Source organism: Camarhynchus parvulus, chromosome 10, assembly GCF_901933205.1.
Source record: "Camarhynchus parvulus chromosome 10, STF_HiC, whole genome shotgun sequence".
In the NCBI taxonomy this organism is placed as follows: Eukaryota; Metazoa; Chordata; class Aves; order Passeriformes; family Thraupidae; genus Camarhynchus; species Camarhynchus parvulus.
Window position 1 is genome coordinate 5,157,782 of NC_044580.1, and position 21,372 is coordinate 5,179,153.

The 21,372-nt window shown below is 39.9% G+C and overlaps 1 protein-coding gene across 7 annotated transcripts in view; it reads left to right on the plus strand.

Annotated features, from left to right (window-relative positions):
* HERC1 (HECT and RLD domain containing E3 ubiquitin protein ligase family member 1) overlaps positions 1-21,372 on the plus strand; it is a 100,546-nt gene that overhangs the window by 76,668 nt on the left and 2,506 nt on the right. For 5 of the 7 annotated variants that reach the window (XM_030955337.1, XM_030955338.1, XM_030955336.1 and 2 more), the window contains exons 47-76: positions 859-1,059; positions 1,661-1,835; positions 2,028-2,298; positions 2,688-2,901; positions 3,610-3,866; positions 4,803-4,930; positions 6,103-6,230; positions 6,819-7,019; positions 7,834-7,964; positions 8,877-9,076; positions 9,542-9,656; positions 10,200-10,346; positions 10,867-10,968; positions 11,102-11,275; positions 11,581-11,874; positions 12,556-12,621; positions 12,743-12,868; positions 13,293-13,431; positions 13,907-14,088; positions 14,690-14,845; positions 15,350-15,472; positions 16,046-16,148; positions 16,848-17,017; positions 18,289-18,427; positions 18,720-18,889; positions 19,235-19,404; positions 19,577-19,742; positions 20,033-20,109; positions 20,495-20,747; positions 20,976-21,128. In XM_030955337.1, coding sequence (XP_030811197.1) covers positions 859-1,059; positions 1,661-1,835; positions 2,028-2,298; positions 2,688-2,901; positions 3,610-3,866; positions 4,803-4,930; positions 6,103-6,230; positions 6,819-7,019; positions 7,834-7,964; positions 8,877-9,076; positions 9,542-9,656; positions 10,200-10,346; positions 10,867-10,968; positions 11,102-11,275; positions 11,581-11,874; positions 12,556-12,621; positions 12,743-12,868; positions 13,293-13,431; positions 13,907-14,088; positions 14,690-14,845; positions 15,350-15,472; positions 16,046-16,148; positions 16,848-17,017; positions 18,289-18,427; positions 18,720-18,889; positions 19,235-19,404; positions 19,577-19,742; positions 20,033-20,109; positions 20,495-20,747; positions 20,976-21,128 — 4,931 coding nt within the window. The remainder of the gene's footprint in view (positions 1-858; positions 1,060-1,660; positions 1,836-2,027; positions 2,299-2,687; positions 2,902-3,609; positions 3,867-4,802; positions 4,931-6,102; positions 6,231-6,818; positions 7,020-7,833; positions 7,965-8,876; positions 9,077-9,541; positions 9,657-10,199; positions 10,347-10,866; positions 10,969-11,101; positions 11,276-11,580; positions 11,875-12,555; positions 12,622-12,742; positions 12,869-13,292; positions 13,432-13,906; positions 14,089-14,689; positions 14,846-15,349; positions 15,473-16,045; positions 16,149-16,847; positions 17,018-18,288; positions 18,428-18,719; positions 18,890-19,234; positions 19,405-19,576; positions 19,743-20,032; positions 20,110-20,494; positions 20,748-20,975; positions 21,129-21,372) is intronic. The other 2 variants (XM_030955343.1, XM_030955339.1) reach the window with 2 other exon arrangements.

Consider the following 21,372-nt stretch of genomic DNA (forward strand, 5'->3'; position numbering starts at 1 on the left):
AGAGCATTCTGAGGGTGGCTTTCACTTTAAACAGATTATTTCAGGTGTGCGTAGAAAACCTTTCCTAGTTGGTTCTGTGATTCTGGTCCATTCTGTAGCTGCTGTGATCACAACTTTGTGATTTACCACATTTGTCTATTTGAGCCTAAATGAGGGCTGCAGTACTTAGGGCAAGTCTGTCTGCTGTAGATCAAAGGTATTCTGCTTCTACTGTGTGTGGAGTGAGACAGAGCAGAGAGATCAGTAAATATAAGCTGACTTGTGTGTAAATGGCTGCAAGTGAAGGAAGTGTCTCACTGAATTGCAGGTAAAGTCGTTTTTCTTTATTGTTGGGGATTTTTTTAATTCCCTGAGAATGAAAAGCAAAAGCCTGGGAGTTCAGTTTTAACCCATGAGCTAATGCATGCTTTTTTGATAAACACAAAGACCAGAAATTTCTGACATCTGTCTTTACCATTCAGTCCTTTGAAATACACACATGTTACCATGATTTAAAGCATAACTGAACACCTGCACTTTTCGCTGTACCCTAGGTTTTGGAGCTGTCTTATGTTGTATGTGATGACCCTAATGTCTGTCTTTTTAAAGAGTAGCTAGTTTGATACTTCAGAGAATCTTCCATAAAACATTTTTGCAGTATAAGGGTTGAGTTGAATAGAGAGGGCCAAGTACAGGATTTTGTTTTTCTGATTTACATTGTTATGTCTATGGCAACATCAGCAGCTGAGTTTTAATTCTGCTGTGCTGTAGATTACAATACACATTTCATAGCATCTACTGTTTGTTTTTTTAATTATTTGAAATTATTTAATATTTGAGCTTTAGTAACCAAGTCTAATTATATTTCTCCAATTCTAGAAGACTGGGACATGTTAGATGTGGATGAAGATGAAAAGCTGACAGGAGAAGAGGAGTTTGAACTGTTGGCTGGGCCTCTTGGGTTAAATGATCGGCGCATTGTACCTGAACCCGTTCAGTTCCCTGACAGTGACCCTCTGGGTGCTTCAGTTGCAATGGTGACAGCCACCAACAGTATGGAAGAAACACTGATGCAAATAGGTACATTTGAAATCCGTTTCATTTAAAGAAAGAATGATAATAATAACAGTAGCAGCCACAACAATAATGATAACAACCATCACCACCTCCTCTCCTTTTTAGTGGGATTTTTCTAGAGGCAAGGCAGGAACATCCTGACAGTATTTCCTGCCTGCCACCATGAGGAAGTGGAGACCAGCTCTGAATTGTCCTTTTATGATAGGGAAATTAGAGAGAGGAGTGTGAGGCATTATGAATTGACAGAAGGATTGAATTTTGCCAATGAAACTTGTGACCGTAGTCAAACAGTAAATGCCAGTAACATGTTTTGCAGAACCCAATGAATGGATTTAAGTTGGGACATAAGAATAGTCCCCTCTGATGGAAGAGGGAATCAGAGGAATTAAGATTGATTATGTCAGATTGTGTTCCTATCTCCTTGAAAATAAGGAATAATTAAATTACACAGTGTATTTTCCTCTCAGTAATTGTTATTGTAGTTCTGTATGTATGAAATACTGAAAAATTAGTAACTTAGGCCAACTTTGCTTCTGTGCCTATTGCTATATGATAATGTTTTGTTTTTCTTTAAATACTAATGCAAATCATCATTATTTCCAAGGCTGTCATGGCTCAATAGAAAAAAGTTCTTCTGGCAGAATAACCTTAGGAGAACAAGCAGCTGCCCTGGTAAATCCACATGACCGTGTCATGGCCCTCAGAAGAGTGACAGCTGCTGCCCAAGTGCTCCTGGCAAGAACAATGGTTATGAGAGCACTCTCACTTCTGTCTGTCAGGTTCGTGGCATCTTTGGCAACACCTCTCGCTTTCCTTTTGCAACCAGTTACCCAGGTCTGTTTGATAACAATGCAATTTCAAACTAATTGGGGAAGCAATTCTCGTGTCTGTACTTACATAATACTGCTAAGAGAAAAAGTTCTGTTGATTTTGTTCTCTTGAATCAAGGGGTTTTATATCCATTTCCACAGTGGTTCCAGTTGTAGCCTGGCAGCTGGCCTTGAGTCCCTGGGATTGACAGACATCCGCACTTTGGTTCGTTTGATGTGCCTGGCAGCAGCGGGAAGGGCAGGCCTGTCCACGAGCCCATCCACGGTGTCCAGCTCCACGGAGAGATCCAGGGGCATCCACAGCAAAACCAGCAAGCCCATCTCTTGCCTTGCCTACCTGAGCACTGCAGTTGGCTGCTTGGCATCAAACACTCCCAGTGCTGCAAAGCTGCTGGTGCAGTTATGTACACAGGTGGGACTTCAGTACTTACTTGAGACTACTACGATTACTTGTGCTTTTACCTTCTCAGCTGGGGTGAGACTGCTCTCACACTTTGAGGATCTCCTTAGAGTCCTTTCTTGTGGCTTTGCACAGGGGTATGTTTGATTGTTGGTAAAAATGAAGTAGCTGTATGTGTCTTTGCTGAGTACTCTTTTCAAATGGGGAAAATGAATGTGCTTTTTCTGTTCATAAGATTTTCTGTTAAGGTTTTGTTTTTTTAAATGAGTCAATTCTATGCAGAGAACAGAAAAATAAAAGGAAAAACTGTAAAACTAAGTGCAATTTATGCAATTGAAAATGTTTCTAATATTGACAGTTCTGTTTGTTCTGATTATTTATCATCAATTATTTCTTTTCAGAATTTGATTTCTGCAGCAACTGGTGTGAACTTGACAACAGTTGATGATCCAATTCAGAGAAAATTTTTACCAAGTTTTTTAAGAGGAATTGCAGAAGAAAACAAACTTGTCACATCTCCAAATTTTGTGGTTACTCAAGCACTAGTAGCATTGTTGGCCGACAAAGGGGCCAAACTGAGGCCAAACTATGATAAAGCTGAAATTGAAAAGAAAGGTATGATACAGCTTTGTATTTAAATATTAATCATTAGATATTAAGTTCTTCAGTTGTGTGTAAGGGAGAGACTTGCTAGAATAATGTATAAATAGATACAGTTTTAAAAATGGACAAAACTTGCTTTGATCAAAGTAATGTTATGGTTTATGATACACATTTTGCTTAGAAATATGGTTTTATTCTGTAATTGCATGTTTCACCACTTCAAAATATAGTCTGAACTTGTGTGTATTCAAAGCCATAAAGCTGAGACATTGAGCCTGGTTATGATGAAATTAAGGAAGGTAACAGCTGATCATCATTACCCAAGTGCTGTCCTGTGTCTGAGGCAGAAATTTGTGCTGCCTGTCCCCTGAGAGGTCGGGGAGCCACAAAGCAGCAGCTGTGCCCCACCTCCCCCAGGCTGCTGCTGGGATAGAGAGGGAAGGACAGGACAGTGACAGTGGCAGGTCTCTGTCAGAGGAGGCTTTTCCTGTTTAGAAAGCACTCGCTCTTTGACCAACTGTCCTGGTTCATATAGTCAACCCAGGACATTAACCATTTTCATATCATGGGAATAATATTTGGAATTCTATTCTTTTTTTTTTTACTGTAGTTCACGTGATTGCAACATTGTGTTAAGATGCTTGTTAATCTCTTTCTGGAAATGCTGGCTGTTGCTGTGTTCACTCATGTAGGCATCATCTCACTGTTTTGTCTAAGCAGGTTTAATTGCCCATTTGTATGCCCATCCTTGCTATGATCCCTCTGCTGTAGGCCCTCTGGAGCTGGCGAACGCGCTGGCCGCGTGCTGCCTGTCGTCGCGCCTGTCGTCGCAGCACCGGCAGTGGGCAGCGCAGCAGCTGGTGCGCACGCTGGCCGCGCACGACCGCGACAACCAGAGCGCGCCGCAGACCCTCGCCGACATGGGCGGAGACCTGCGCAAGTGCTCCTTCATCAAGCTCGAGGCTCACCAGAACAGGGTAAGCGTGGCTCCCTCGCTGCACCCGCTGCCCTGCTCTCTTTGGCAGAGCACAGAAAAAGGGAGATAGTAAGATAGTATCGTTTTACAGTTACGCTGACTGAAATGATTTCCCACAAGAAGTCATTTTTTGGAGATAAAGTTGTTGCACCTCTGATGCACAAAAACGTTTGGCTTCTTTGAGGCTTCAATTTAGAGGGTCATGAAAATATTGTCATGATATATCAAGTCAGCAGAATCAGTCTGAATATTTCCTTGGATCTTAATTTGCATTCATTTTTCTGTCATAATAGTTAACATATTTGTGCAGTATTCTGTGCTGTGGTGGTGTTCACAGGGGTCTCAGGTTGAGGGGAGAGACGAGGATCTGACTCCATGTTTCAGAAGGCTTGATTTATTATATTATGATATATATTACATTAAAACTATACTAAAAGAATAGAAGAAAGGATTTCATCAGAAGGCTAGCTAAGAATAGAATAAGAAGGAATGATTACAAAGGTTTGTGGCTTGGGCTCTCTGTCTGAGCCAGCTGGGCTGTGATTGGCCATTAATTATAGACATCTAACATGGGTCAATCAAAGATCCACCTGTTGCATTCCACAGCAGCAGATAATCAATGTTTACATTTTGTTCCTGAGGCCTCTCAGCTTCTCAGGAGGAAAATTCCTAAAGAAAAGATTTTCCATAAAAGATGTCTGCGACACTGTGCAATAGCAGCCAGTGGAGCATGGGGCTATATGAAGTGTGGCATCCCTATCAAGCCTGCTTAATTGCAGTAAATAATGCTGTAAAAGTCGTAGAAAAATAAGTCTAGTTTGGTTGTTACAGGGTGTTTCAGTCACTGTCTCACTGGTTAGTGTTTGCTTAATATTAGTGAGCAAACATACCCAAGTTGTAAATTCCAGTTTTGCCATGGTTATTTTGGTATTTGTAGGTCATGACATGTGTTTGGTGCAATAAAAAGGGACTTTTGGCAACAAGTGGGAATGATGGCACCATCAGAGTGTGGAATGTGACAAAGAAGCAATATTCACTGCAACAGACCTGTGTGCTCAACAAGCTGTAAGTTGATCCTTTACAACAGCCAGATATTTAATGTAAGCTGTAATTGTGTAAAATACTGCAGGATTGGCTGTTATCATTATCTCCTGCTCTTAAAATCTCTCATTTGTTTTCTGTTGCATGCAAAATAAATAGGTTAAAACTTAAAACAGATCTAAATGTCAACCTGGTAAGAGTTGACAAAGAGATCATGTCAGTGCTGTTTAAAAACATCCTTAATTAATTGATATAAGGAGACATGGGTAAAAAAAATGGTATGGGACTGTCATGTAGCAGAAAAGTGAGTATCCCTTCACTGGGTTCCAGTGGACAGCTCCAACATATAACATGATTATTGCAAGTCATTGATTCAAGTGTGAAAAAATAATTCTGACTCCTGAGATACAGGAACTGAATGTAATTCTACATGAACATCTTGGAAGTACTTTTTTTGTCATTTGGGTGTGTCCAGAAAAGAAGAAAGCAAAAGGAAAGATTAAAATCTAATTTCTTTAGTGAAGCATAGTTGAACTTGGAAGAATGATGGAGCAATAGTGAACTACTAGATTGTTTTGTGACAATTTTTTAGTGATTGGCTTAGTTCTTGTTTGCTTGCTGGTATTAGATGTGACCTTAAAAGAAACAACCAGAATGATATAACAGTATTATATCCTTCATTGTTCTGGTACTAAAAACAGTTAAAAAAATGTGGCTGTTGTGTATGATCTAAAGGGCAGTCAAAGGTGTCTGTGGCCCTATTACAGTTAGGCAAAGCAGACTTTAAAATGGAGTTTTAGAATAGCATAACGAGATTGTAACAGGAAGAAGAGTTTATAGTAGAATTGATAGTAAGATGTGCCTCTTTTATTTCTTGTTCATGCTATCATTTCATTTCATGACTTCCCAGAAAATTTTGTCTTTGCTGAAAATGTTAAATTTGAGATTAAATAGGTAAAGGTAAAGAGTTTCCATTTGAAACCTAATTTGAAATTTCTGGGAAATAAGTAGTATCTCATTCTGTAACTTGAAGTGGTTTAAGAGGGAATGTAGTACTGTGAGCAGAAAAACATTTTATGTAAATCTGCTGTGATGGCAGGACTTGAGGTTCTAGTGCAGATATTTTATGTGTTCTAGATTTTCATGTCTGCTTAAAGGAAATGCCCTCTTAATTTCATTCTTTTATTCTATTACAGAGAGGGTGACTCTGAAGAAGGTCTGGGGTCACCCAGTGACCTTAGTTTATCTCTTGTATGTTGGAGCATCAGTGGCAAGTACCTGGCTGGAGCTACAGAAAAGATGGTGAACATCTGGCAAGTCAATGGTATGTCCTGAGCTGCCTGTGGGCACCTCCTGGTCCAGCATATAGAAATATGGGGAGCTGCCAAGTCACTGCACGTTTGTTTACACCAGTGTTTAACTGTCCAGTTTAAATGCCTACCATCTCCCACAGTCTCTTGTGAACATGCTTAATTTGAGAAAGGTGCTAACCCCAAGTGGATATGTGATACACATCTTTGAGAGGAAGACTTTTAATCCCTGTAATTTGTAAACTTCATTCTGTTGCTTTGCGCTTAGAAAAATCACCAGTTACTGCACCTGTGGTAATAGATAATCCCCAAGAAAAGTATAAATTTACTGGGTACTGAAGAATGCAGCTTCCTTCCTTAGCAAAATTACCTAAATTGAATGATACATGAGATTTGTTGCCTAGATTTTGTGTCTGCATAGATTAATGAACCGTTGCTTTGTATTCTTGTAACTTAGGTGAATTTGTAGTATGTCCTAGCTCTCAGTAAGATCTCTAGATTTCTTTTCCTATGGAAAAAGAAAACTTTCCCATGGGAAAGTATTATTGTTTTGTTTTCTTTATGAAGATGAAGTAGTTTTAACAGACTTTTTGATCTCCTAGGAGGAAAAGGCTTATTAGATCTTCAGTCTCACTGGGTGTCTGCTCTAGCCTGGGCAGAAGAAGGGCCAGCTGCAGCATGGACAGGAGATGCTCCAGAATTGTTGTTAATTGGGCGCATGGATGGATCTCTGGCTCTTATTGAAGTTGTGGATATTTCAGCCATGCACCGGCTGGAACTGGAACACTGCTACAGAAAGGATGGTAAGAGACTGCATCAGCATTTGAAATTAAAATTGTGAACACATTCCCACTTTTTATTAAAGAAGTATATAATAATTTTTGGTTATTGTTCATGGGATGTGATTTCTGGTTCATGGGAACAGAAAAGTCTGTGAGATCTTTATCTACACCCTGATTCCCCCACAGCAGAGGCAAGCAGGGGGTAGTAATCTGGTAAAATCCTGCCATTCCTTCCCTTGTGGACAAACAGCAGCGATCCCCTGCAGTGTCTGCTCTGTCTGCAGATGGCCTGCAGAGTGGCATTGGAATTCCTCAATTATTGCCATTTTTCCTTTATAGCTTCAGTCCCAAAGGACATCAAGTAGCAGATTTTTGGTAGTATTTTGTGGTTTTGCATCTGGCTTCTTCAGGAAGCCTTACAGATATTTTTTGGCAGAGTCAAGTGAAGCAATATCTACTTGCTAGGGGAGGTAAGTTGTTTTCAGAGCATTTTTTAGAAGCCTATCTCAGATACATGTATAAGATTCAGTCTGCCCTTTTTCTTTGGTATAGTTCTTTTCACTATACCAGGAATATAAATTCAGTTATTTTCATAAAAAGAAGAATGAGAAAACTAGTGCAAAATAATCTCAACAGCCATCATTAGTGACACTCAGTTTTATCTTTATCATATGAGTTCAGGAAAATTTTCAGACCACAATATGTTAAGTCATCTTGGTGGTGGTGGACATTGTTATGCACTTTGTAGTTTAGACAACTGCACTGCAAAAACCTCTTTGATTAGGAGTGAAGTTCAGTTTAGTTGAATGAATGTTTGTGTTGTCTGTTCATGCAGTGTCTGTCACATGCCTGGCCTGGTTCAGTGAAGACAGACCATTTGCTGTTGGCTATTCAGATGGAAAATTGCTCCTAGGAACAAAGGAACCAACTGAGAAAGGAGGAGTCGTTCTCATTGATGCACATAAGGTAGAGCTGGTCTTTCTTAAACTAATGTAGACTTTTTGTAAGTAAAAATTTTATTTGTAGGTAAAATCTGTTTAAGCTGTTCTCTCTGTTTGAAAGCTATTTATAAAGGCAAGTAAATGTTATTTTAAAAATTTACACCTGTTTCTGATACACATATTAACATAATGTACTCTAAAGGAACAGTGTACCAAATGTAAAAAAAAGAAAAGGAAAGATAAACTTGGTATCTTTGCTATCAGACACTGTGGAGTGTATGTACATACAGTGAAGGAAGTGCATTAAGCACACAGCTGTGCATTGACTGGATTTAAAAGACTAATTGTTTTACTTGGTAAGAGTACTCATAATAAATTTTAATTTTGATTATGTCACATGTTTTTGTTCAGCTTCCTCTGCAAAGCAAAAGGTGTTTTTCTAAATATGCAGTTGCAAAGGTTTAGAACCTTTGCTTGGCCAGAATGTAATAATGAGTCATAAGTAGTCCATTAATTATTTGTTAGGCTAAGAGCAGAATTCCTCAAATGTAGGTGTAGTAAGAGCATCCTGATTAGCTTCCAAGAGCTGCTCTGGTTGTGTGAAGCAGGGCAGTCCCACACTGTGGCAATAAATCTGTACTTGCCTTCTTGCTATGGGCTGTCTTCTTTTCCTACCTCAGACTCAAAGCTATTTCTGGGGAAAAATAATCAAGAAGGGTTTGCAGTAAAAAGAAAACATCTTTTTCTATGTTTCCCATTTAGTTTCTTTCAGCAAACTTCTTAAAGTCTTTTTAATTTGATAGTTCTGAAGTGTAGATAGTATGAGAAGAAAATACTTTTGTTATTAGTCATTAAAAGTTACATTAGCTCTGAGTTAAATCTCCTCCTCAGTACTGTGTTACTTCATACCAACTTTTCATTTTTTTAAATCCAACAGGATACAGTTGTTAGTATGAAGTGGGATCCAACTGGTAAGATTCTCCTGACCTGTGCCAAAGAGGAAACAGTGAAGCTCTGGGGGTGTCTGGGAGGGTGCTGGAGGCGCCTGCACTCCCTGTCCCACCCAGCCCTGGTGAATGGCATTGCTTGGTGTGCTCTGCCAGGGAAAGGAGCCAAGGCCCAGCTCCTGTTAGCTACGTAAGTCATTGCTTTGTTGTTGTTTCTGTAGCCCTTTGCAGGAGTTTTGTACCAATCTGTAGTGTCAGTAGCAAAGAAAAGGGTTTGTTTTTTAAGAAATAATATTCCTTCAGTAAGTTACTTGTCATGAGATTTGTGAAGTTCCAGAATTCAAATAAAAAGAGTGACCCAGGTTGTGTTACCAGCTGTTTATTCTATGACTTGTGGGTGCTAGTCCTGCTTGGAATTTTTTTGCTTCATCCAAATTTTGTTGTTAATAGAAATGGAAAAGCTACAGCATGTGAGGAATAGGAAAAAATGCATTGACCCATTGGGAACAGACCCTTCTACTTTAGATTGATTGATGCAAAGTGGTTTTATAGGAAGGTTGTGAAGACTCTGGTATATAAGTTGATATCTGACCCCTGATATTTTGTTAGTTAATGTCTTTATTTTGTTTTTCTAATGTCACTCGACATGCTTTAGGGGATGCCACAATGGTTTGGTGTGTGTCTGGACTGTTCCCCAGGACATTATAATGACATTGCAGTCCAGCTCAGCTTGCTCAGAAGGATGGTGGGAACAAGAAACAAGTGCCAAGGTAAAGGGACCAAACTTAGTGTGTAAGAAATTCTCTTTGCTCGTTGTGAAGTTGAAAGAGGAGAAGAATATGAGTGAGTTATTTGAATCTCAAAGTTTCCTGAGAGAAGAAATTTGCTAAAAAAGTTTACATTGCATTTGTGTATGTGTAGGCAGTCTCAGAACAAGAAATTGCAACATTTATTTAAGATTAAGGCTGAAGATTATATTTTGGTCTGTTTTCTTTCCTTTAAAAGTTGATCAGTTTATCCTAAAATTTAGTGAGAGTTCAAAGTTTTTTGTAGATAAAGAGTGAAGATTATTTTCACCTACATAAATTGTAATGTGGTCTTTGATGTTGATGGCATTTTGTAAGGGGAAGAAAGCTGATAATGTGATCAAGTTATCTATAAAATATTGTCATGGGCCTGGGTGTTTTTAAATTATTTAGTGGAACTTTGCTCTGTGTGTGTATGATCAGTATTTATTACAGAATACAGACATTTCATGCTACTCCATTTCCTGGAAGTAGTGCAGTGTTCCATAAGTGTGTGATTGCTTGCAGGATGGATACAGGAAGGCAGTGGAAGTGAAGTGTGTGTTCCAGCTGAGAGGACACATCACTCCTGTCCGCACTGTTGCTTTCAGTCCCGATGGGCTGGCCTTGGTGTCTGGGGGCCTGGGTGGCCTCATGAATATCTGGTCCTTACGGGTAAGATCATCTTTGGTGTGGCTTGATTCTCATTCTTAGTAAGAGTGTCTGAACTGGTCAAGGTACCAGACCATCTTCCACTTCACCACATGTTAGATACATTAGAGAAAGTGTGGTATAAAATAGTGTTATAACATCATAAATAATAAAGTATAAATTGAAATTGTACTTAGCATTGAAGTACTTTATGGTTCAGTATTGATTGATTCTGTAGGGTTGGTCATGTTAGTTAGGCTTTGCAGAACCAGCTGCATTTGTTATAGTTAAGAACAGTATTCTCTTATGTTGAGGACTCTAATTGAAAGTGCTAGATAATGTGGATTATTAAACACTTTTAAATTCTTAGTTATATTATCTCCTTAATATGATAAAAATGAGGGGTTTCTGCTTTTAGAGTAAGCTGTTCAGTTTTTAAGTAGTAATTGAAAGCTTGTGAGAGTATCATCCCTTAGGAATGTGTATGCAGTTGAGCAGAAGTGCAGCTCTGTTTGCACCTGACTCCAACCCCTTCTCTCCCTAGGACGGTTCAGTATTGCAGAGTGTTGTGATAGGGTCTGGAGCTATCCAGACTGCTGTGTGGATCCCTGAGGTTGGAGTTGCTGCCTGCTCTAACAGATCAAAGGTGAGACAGAAATGTTTGAACCTGTGTGTTTTCTGGCCCCTATGGAAACCAAGATGGCTGGTGATAAATCAATGTAGCTGAATGATCCTGCTATGTGAATTTTTTAATTTCTAATGTGACTGCTGTTGAACAGGACGTGTTGGTGGTGAACTGCACCTCAGAGTGGATCTCTTCCAATCACGTGCTGGCGACGTGCAGGACTGCGCTGAAGCAGCAGGGGGTTCTGGGCTTGAACATGGCCCCGTGCATGCGCGCCTTCCTGGAGCGCCTGCCCGTGATGCTGCAGGAGCAGTACGCCTATGAAAAGGTAGGAGCAATGCCAGTGTTTATTAGCATTCGTGGCTGACATGAGTGCACTGTTTAGATCTCAGCTGGTTTCAGTCTTTCACCAGAGAACCCAGAAGACTTTCCTACGTTCTACTTGAAATATCTTTCAGTATTCTCAAAGCTAGTAGTCTCCTAATTTGAAAATATTTAAAATATTAGAAAACTTTGTTTAAGCATTGGAAGAGGGTACTGTTTTACAGGGGTAGCTTTTAAGGACTTGTATTTTGGAGTGATTGGTGTGTGTTTCTAACTGGGTGTTCCCTTTTCCTCCCTGCTGCCCTGCAGCCCCATGTGGTGTGTGGGGACCAGCTGGTTCACAGCCCCTACATGCAGTGCTTGGCATCCCTGGCTGTGGGGCTGCACCTGGACCGGCTGCTCTGCAACCCCCCCGTGCCCCCTCACCACCAGAGCTGCCTACCTGACCCCTCTGCCTGGAACCCCACGGAATGGGCCTGGCTCGAGTGCTTCTCCACTACCATAAAAGCTGCTGAAGCCCTGGCCAAGGGAGCTCAGTTCCCAGAGTCCTTCACTGTCCCAGACCTGGAGCCTGTTCCAGAGGATGAGCTTACTCTCCTGATGGTAATTGATACATTGTCTTAACAGCCAAGTGTGTTGTTACTGAGCACGCAGTATGATGCAGTGAATCTCTGAACTGTAAACATTTCTATTTAGTAATATAAGCACCAGCAATAAGTTTATTTTTTAATTAACTGGTTAGAATATTGAATCTTAACATATAGAATATGTTAAGATTGCTCTCTGTGTGTGTGTGTAATGAGTGCAAGTCAGTTGCACATTAGAATACAAAACAACCCAAAACTATGACAGTAATTTTCATGTGTGATAGGAAGAAATTTAGAGCTTTGTAGTGCTATTTTGAGTAACATTTTGTCACATTCTCACACTGCATTATTTTGCTAGTGTCAGTTTTCTTCATTACTTGTTATGTAAACCAAACCAGAAATTTTTTATTAGGAATTTTTTATAAGCAAGCTTATAACATTTCAAGCCAGTGTTTGCAATTGAAACTTCAAAATGCCCTATGCATCAGTAAGTAGAAAAAGATTACTTCATCATGAATTTAGTTTTTCTTTCATTGATTTGGATCGCAAGTCGTGGATAACAGTGTCATTGCTAGTCTGCATGCATTTTTGTTTAGAATGATTTAAATACTGTTCTTAGGAAAATATATATTGTATAACAAAAAAAGAATGTGCATCTCTTGCACTGAATGTAGTAAATGTGGCTTTTGCTGTGTAGGATAACAGTAAGTGGATCAATGGCATGGATGAACAGATCATGTCTTGGGCAACATCAAGGCCAGAGGTCAGTAAAATTGATCGTTTGGAGGGTTTGAGGCGTTCTGGAGGAGTTTTTATTCTTTTGAAATGTGGCAAGCTGTTAAAAGTGCGCTTGTTCTAAAGCCTTCTTTCATGCTCTTCTCTAGGATTGGCACTTAGGAGGTAAATGTGACGTGTACCTGTGGGGAGCAGGACGGCACGGGCAGCTGGCAGAGGCTGGCAGAAATGTCATGATCCCAGTGGCAGCACCTTCATTCTCCCAGGCCCAGCAGGTGATCACTTAGAGCCAGTCATGGTTTCATCATTTGCCATCTGTTGTTTGTAAAGCTTGTCAAAATCCCTCTCTAAATGTCTTTTCAATTTGTTGTTTGAATTAACTCTAAGTATCTCAAAACATGTTTTTCACTAGAAAGGAAATCTTAAATTATTTAACAAATTCAAACCAAGAAGCCACTGAAATCTGACAACACAGAATTATTTTATATGAGCACAATTTTAAAATACCTGCACAACTGTCATGTAATACGTGTGGCAGTTAGGCTTTCTGAAATAGCGTTGACTTGATGGAATATTGTCTTGATATATTTGCAAAAAAAACAAATTAAAAGAAAATGGTTCATTGTAATGCAAGTATTGCAACAGTGCTGCATTTAAGCATATACTTTATTAACATTCCTTCATGTCTTTCTAACCTAGGTGGTTTGTGGTCAGAATTGTACTTTTGTCATCCAAGCCAATGGCACAGTTTTGGCTTGTGGTGAAGGGAGCTATGGGCGACTGGGACAAGGGAATTCTGATGATCTTCATGTCTTAACTGTCATTTCAGCACTGCAAGGTAAAACTGTTGTACTTGAGAGGAATCCAGTGATGGAGCATAAATAAGCATTTTGGTAGTTAGTATGATTGTTTCTAATAAAACAGTTCTGATGCTCTTCTGCAGATTTACTCATTAGAATATTGTAGTTTCTAATTTAAAATTTGAACAAATAAACAAGATCTTCGTATTTCCTGAAGATTTAAAAAGTATGTTAAAATTCTTTAGTTTTAAGAAGACTTCAGGGAAAATTGTCTGCTCAAATTAGGAACATTTCATTTCAGTACTAATGGCAGGACAGAAGCATAAGTTTTCCATAAGAAAACAAAGATTTTGTTTGAATTAAAAGTAAATTAATTGCTATAAAAAGAAGGCTTAATGTGGTTTGTTCCTTTCCCCAGACCTAACTGGCTGCCACAAAGCACCCATGGATAAATCTATGTAAGAGTTTGCTATAGGTGATGCTGAGCTTTGTTTTCTCACTTGTCTTTGCTAGGCTTTGTTGTGACACAGCTGGTGACCTCCTGTGGCTCTGATGGACATTCCATGGCTCTGACAGAAAGCGGGGAAGTCTTCAGCTGGGGAGATGGGGACTATGGCAAGCTGGGCCACGGGAACAGCGACAGGCAGCGCCGGCCCAGGCAGATTGAGGCTCTGCAGGGAGAAGAAGTCGTGCAGGTTGCAAAATATTTCTTTCTCTTTCCAGCTGCAGGCCTGGGAACCCAGTGCTGTAGAACTGCATGAAAACGGGCAACTTTTTAATTCTCTGGGCTTTATGAACTAGGGCGGTCGTTTCCACTTAAAGGATGTCAATACCACAGATATATTGATTGACAGGTGGTACTGGAGAGGACTAAAAATAGAGCATGGAAGAAAGGGGTGATATAAAGATGATCAAAATGCTGACATGATTGATAAGTTTCCCTTCATCCTTGTCAGGTGACTTTGATCTACAAAACTGATTACCAAGACCTCCTCCTAAGTACTAACAATGCACATATTTGCTTTTGACTGGAGGTTTCTTTATAAAAAAATTTGATAATCACACAGCAAATTCTTCATGCAAATATCCTCCAGTCCCCCTCCATAACATTGCCACTGAAGAGAGTTAAGAGATGAGTTGCTGAAGAAATTGTTAATACCAAAATGTCTGTATTTTAGCTCTTTAAAAAGGATTATGGTTTAGGGTCAAGAAAGGTATTACATATGTACATGAAATAGTCAATATAAACTTCCAAGTGTAAAATGTGTGTAAAAATAATGCTTATTTTACTTCTAGATGTCATGTGGCTTCAAGCACTCAGCTGTGGTGACAGCAGATGGCAAACTTTTTACCTTTGGAAATGGTGATTATGGTCGATTGGGGCTTGGAAATACTTCAAATAAGAAACTTCCAGAAAGAGTGACAGCGCTGGAAGGTTACCAGATTGGCCAGGCATGGTTTATCTAAAATTAGCGTTGTATATTAGTTTAAAGCTTGTGTTTTTAACATACTTAAGTGTTCCATTGTGGTTTTTAACCATGGCTTTTATTTTGATTATGATGGCAGAATTTGAGTATGCATGATTTTTTAAATACTTACTTTCCTGAGTATTTTGATCATTTTTATGTAAAACTGTCTATGTTTTTAACATTTCAAGATTTAGGCATTTTTAAGTATGAATTAATGAGATTTTTTGTAATTTTAAGCAGGGAACATATGTGCCATAATACCATCCTTTGGTTCTATGAGCTGAGAGAAAGCAAGTGTTGATAAAACACTGCTGTATTTTTTCAGTCCTAAGGGTCTTTAAGACACTCTAATAAGCAGTGGAAGTTTCAGTGGTTTTACAGGGATAGTTCATTTTTAAAACACAGTTTTTCTTCTTAAAGGTAGCTGGTATGTTTGAGTTAGTAAGTCAGCAAAAGCAGTGGTAATAACATTATATCTCTCACCCAGGTTGCCTGTGGCCTCAATCACACTGTGGCTGTGTCAACAGATGGCTCAATGGTTTGGGCTTTTGGAGATGGAGATTATGGTAAACTTGGTTTGGGAAATTCTACTGCCAAGTCCTCACCACAGGTTAGATTCCTGAGGAAATGGTTCTTTGCATAAACTTCCAGTGCTCCTAAAGATGTTGCACAGTGTTGAGAGTGTGATTTCCTGGTGTTATTATTTCCATGCTGTTGTTACACAATCTGGCACAAATAATTCTGATGATACATTATGCTGAGCTTGGTACTGTCAAGAATTTTGTGTACATTATAGTGACTGTGACCCAGTAGCAGTACAAATAGTCAAAGTCTGAGGCTTATCTTAGAGAAGAGAGATTTCTTCTTTTGGAAACTGGGGAGAAGGTTGTTTCCACACCCATCTTCTTCTTCCCATGCCACTCCCTCTCACTCCCAGGAAAAATCGGTATTTTGAATCATTGTACATAGAATAAGGTGTTCATTCTATTGAAAACAAATATGTTTCTGTTTCCTGTACTAATTTCCAAGTGTTAATTAAAATAATCCTACAATGTGTGTGCTGCACAGTGGGAATAAAAAAATTTCTTTCTTGGAAGCAGGAGTTACAGATGGAATTTTTGTTTGCTTTCTCTTTATAGCCTTGTAATACTATACCTTGTTTTCCTTTTACTTTACCCCATAGAAAGTGGATATTCTTTGTGGAATTGGAATAAAAAAAGTTGCCTGTGGAACTCAGTTCTCGGTTGCGCTGACAAAAGATGGTCACGTGTATACTTTTGGCCAAGGTAAGACAAACTGCTCTTTTGACATTCCCGTGTTTAGGCTTGTGTAAATTGCAGGTGAAAAGGAAGACTATTAAGACATATTTCTAAGACTGATCTAATGCTATTTTTTAGAAACATGTTGCCCTAATGTAAATTTTGAAACTTGAACAATGCAATTTTAACATACACCTGAAATCCAGGTTTGTAGCTTTGTCTAGTTTGATCTCAGAACACCTTTCATTTTACTAATTTACTTTTTGAAGAGCATTTTCCTAGAACTTCATTGAATTTCACACATCCAAAAACATTGGGTTACTTCAAAGTTAACGTTGTCTAATTAAGCGCACGTACTTCCACACATTTAACAGTCTGGGCAGGAGGATTTCCATGTGCACTGAATGAAACATGCATAAACTTCTGAAGTCAGTTAATTCGTGTTTGTTAGAAACCCATGCATTTAGATCTAGAGGCCTTGGTTTAGTAGAATTTGGTCTTGTTTCTGATTGACCATAGATAAGCAGCTTGAACAGTGTAAACGAGCGCTGTAGGCAGCACTAGTTTGCAGGGAAGACCTTCCACGCTCTTTGTCCCTAAAGGGTTCCCCTTGTGTCCCAGCCCCAGGACTGTACAGATCTGCTGTCTGTCCCTCCCCTGCTTGTGCTTGTAATGAAATTCCCCAGAGTGCTGCTTGCTCCTGGAGCCTGGTGCTTGCCTTTGCAGATCGCCTGATTGGGCTGCCCGAGGGCCGCGCCCGCAACCACAATCGGCCGCAGCAGGTGCCACTGCTGGCCGGGGTCTTCATCGAGGACATCGCCGTCGGCGCCGAGCACACGCTGGCCCTGTCCTCCACGGGGGATGTCTATGCCTGGGGAAGCAACTCCGAAGGCCAGGTACGTCCTGTTCTCTGCTCCTGACCTCTGGGAGCCTCTTGCTGCCCTTCACAGCTGTGCTGGGCGTGGCTTTCCTTTGGTGGAAAAGAAAGCTTTGATGTTCTTTCCCTCCTTCACCCCTCAGCATGATCGTGTTTTAGGTGATTTCTGTTATTTTCTTGTTTACTCTCTGTGCTCTTCCATGGTACCAGTTTGGGAAAGCACTCCAAACATGCTACCTAAATTACTCTAATTCAAGCTTTTCAAAAGAATTGCAGATTTTCTCTGAATTCTTAGACTGTCGTCTTTTCAACATAATAAAATTTATGGTTGATGTCAATCATATTTTTGAACTCTATAGTTACTTTCCATAATGAAAATATAAATGAACCTCTTCAAAGGAATGACTTTTTTTGAAGTCAGAAAAAACGTAGTAAACGAGAAATTCTCCTCCTTTACCACATACATTACTCACATTTTTCTACTGCAGGCTACAGATTTTAGAAAGGGTCTCTGGATGTATTAGCTACTGGTGTTTCTGGAAGTTTGGGCAAACTTCATCCTGTGGTATTCTAGGATTGAGTTTTTGAGAAACCTTGTTGAGCAAGGTGTTTGGAATAATTTTTGAGGAACTTATTTGAGGTGTCTATTTTAAATTACTTTTATTAGTGTTTTTATAATATGGTACTTTGTATTTTTGGAAGAGAAAAATAGTGTAGAAATGTAGAGAACTTCATTCTGAAAGATGCTTATATGATTTTCCTTGTGGTTCAAAATACTGCTTTTATATGAAGTGGGGAAAAAAATACACTTTTGTGATACGAAATTTTTAACTCACAGTATGAAATTAGGATATGAAATGAAACTTGGCAAAAGGTCACAACAGCTTCAGTAAATGTTCTCTTCACACAAAATGTTTTTGTAAACCAGGATTTACATTCTAGAACGAAAATGCTGTTTGAATAGCACAGGGGAGATGTAGGAGCTTTGCTGTCTATGTATGAGAGACTGCAATACAGGACTTAGCAGCACGGATCAGATCCTCACTCTGGGAAGGATTTTTTGAGAAGTCTCCAGCTGTTTTCAGGTCTCTGACACTTGGATCTGTTACTCTCGTTGGGTGCAGGTGCAGTATTTTGTCAAAGATAGACGGTGAAGATATATATATATGGCAGATATTTTTTATCACAATATATGCTGTTAACAAATACGATTTTTTTATCATCTTCTCTGAATTCTTGCTTGGAGAGTTGTAGAAATACTATCAGTTGTTGATTGTTGCCTTTTGGCAGCTGGGGCTGGGCCACACCAACCACGTGCGGGAGCCCACGCTGGTGACGGTGCTGCAGGGGAAGAACGTGCGGCAGATCTCGGCCGGCCGCTGCCACAGCGCAGCCTGGACAGCCCCGCCCGTCCCCCCTCGAGCTCCAGGTGAGCAACTGAGCCTTGGTCTGGCCTTTTCTTTAGTCCTGGTGTCTCCTGGGCTGTGAGTGTGACAAGAATTTCTGAATATTTACGACAAAATTGGGGTTTTTTAATATCCATACCGTGTTTTGTTTAATATGCAAATTATCTTACTCTCACTTTGGCTTCTGTTGTGGTTTAACCCCAGTAGGCAGCTGAGCGCCGTAGAAGTTACTGTGAGGAAAATCAGCTTCATCCAAGCCAGAGCAATACAGCTCCACTTTCTCAAACAAGTGCTTGGTTTCTCTTTCTGTGGCAGGTGTTTCAGTGCCTTTGCAGCTTGGTTTACCTGATGCCATTCCACCCCAGTATGGGGCACTGAAAGAAGTGAGCATTCATACAGTGAGAGCAAGGCTGAGACTGCTCTACCATTTCTCTGACCTCATGTACTCTTCATGGCGATTACTTAACCTCAGTCCCAATAACCAGGTAAAATTCCATTGGAAAAAACTGGCTTGGCTTTGTTGTTCTGCTGGAGAGTTTCTGACCAGATCTAGATGGACCTTAGTAATAGGCTCTGTAATTTTTTTGTAAAAAGAATTTAAAAATTAATAATTCCATAAAAAAGCAAACTTCTTGAAAGTATTGCTTTACTTTTCCACTTATGCTATCACTGGCAAGTGATATGCTCTGGTTTCCAAAAGCTTACAAGCCTCAAAACTAAAACCAAAAAGTGCTGATCTGTGTCCTGAAACACTGAAGTCCTGTTACTCTGTTAAGAATGGAATGATGTCCTGTATTGATACATTTATTCTCATTGGTGCTTTATTGCAGAACAGTACATCTCATTACAATGCTGGAACGTGGGGGATAGTGCAGGGACAGCTCAGGCCCTTGCTGGCTCCGCGGGTGTACACCCTGCCCATGGTGCGCTCCATAGGCAAAACCATGGTGCAGGGCAAGAACTATGGGCCCCAGATCACTGTGAAAAGGATCTCCACCAGGTCAGTGCTGCTCTCACAGGCCTTGGGTTACACCTTGTGTGCATGCTGAGATTCATACATTGCCCTCTGTTCTGGCGTTCTGAGCTCTCTCTGGACAGCTTTGTTGTCGAGTGACTCAGAGCCTTTCCATGATTGTGAGTTACATTTTTGGCTGTGTGTCTTTCCCCCTAAGGGGTCGGAAGTGCAAGCCCATTTTTGTCCAGATAGCAAGGCAAGTGGTAAAGCTGAACGCATCAGACCTTCGCTTACCCTCCCGTGCCTGGAAAGTGAAGCTGGTTGGAGAAGGAGCTGATGATGCAGGTGGAGTGTTTGATGACACCATTACAGAAATGTGTCAGGTATGTCTGTGAATATTTTGGAAATGTGTAACAGAGATGTATCACAGTGCAGTCCCAGGAAAAAAAACATTGTAGCCTGATATAAAGACAGGTCTTGAAATAAATATGTCTTTACTACTTAAAATCATCCTACCATGTTTACCTTCTCTCAGTGTTTCATATGAATTTGTAAGGAGTAATCGTCACCATAGTGAAATATTCTGTCCTGTAGTGCTAAAATGTCTTAATAGTTCTGTCTTAAGTTTGCTTTCCCTCTTTCTAAGAAGGCTTTTTTGTTGTTGATTTTTAAGGAACTGGAAACTGGAATAGTAGACCTGCTTATTCCTTCCCCAAATGCTACAGCTGAAGTAGGCTACAATAGGGATAGGTGAGTTGTACAGGACTTGCTTTTATTGCAGATGGGTAGTGGGTTAAAATCCAAATCTTTCATCAACTTCTTTTTACCAAATTATGAGACTTCATGATTGTCTCTAGCATATTTTTTTCCTTCAGGGTATGTTGTCTCTTGCTGATGGCAGAATTCAGGGATAGCATCAAGATGCCAGGCTTTGTGCTCAGGAGTTCTGCCTCCCTCAGGGTCCAGTGTTTTAACAGCTAAAGATTACAGTAATCTTATGTGGAGAAGTGTATTTGGACAATTGCTGATAAGTGTGCTGGCAGTTACTGTGCTGTGCTTTGAAGTGTTTTCCCTTTTGCTTCTAATGAGGTAGCATAGAAATAATACTCTTTTCACTGCTTCTTTGTCCTTTCAGATTTCTCTTTAACCCTTCAGCATGTTTAGATGAACATCTGATGCAGTTTAAGTTCTTGGGCATTCTCATGGGTGTAGCTATTCGTACGAAAAAGCCATTAGATCTTCATTTGGCTCCAATGGTCTGGAAGCAACTTTGTTGTATCCCACTCATCTTGGAGGATTTGGAGGAGGTAGATCTGCTCTATGTGCAGACCCTCAACAGCATTCTTCACATTGAAGACAGTGGGATTACTGAAGAAAATTTCCATGAGGTAAGATAAGAAAGTCAGTGCTTTTAGATTTATTCTGAAAGCAGTTACTATATCAGATTGACCTTCACATCAGTATTTCTATAATTTCAGTCTCCATTCTAAATGCACAAGCACTTGTGCATTTAGAGTAGTCTGTGGTCTTACTATATGTAGTTCTAGATGACTTGTAGTAAAACCCTATACTTGAATCACTGGAGTGGCTTACGCTTTTTCTGTTTTGCATTACAGATGATTCCTTTAGATTCTTTTGTTGGCCAAAGTGCTGATGGTAAAATGGTTCCCATAATCCCTGGAGGGAACAGTATCCCACTTACCTTTTCAAACAGGAAAGAGTATGTGGAGAGGGCAATTGAGTACAGACTCCATGAAATGGATCGACAGGTAAGAACCTCACTGTGACTTGCCCCTGTTGTTAGTGGGAACAGGGGGTAATTTGTGCCTATTTCCATTACAGTTTATTCAGTGTAAGAAAAGTTTGGCTTTCTGCATCTTTTTGGGTCTCTGTATTTTTTCTTCCCCACAAACTATTTTGGCCCTTTTTTTTAAATTTAGTCTTGTTTTTTCTCAATAATTACTCAGTTGGCAAAAGAGTGTTAGAAATCAGAGCTGGTCTTCCATTTGACTA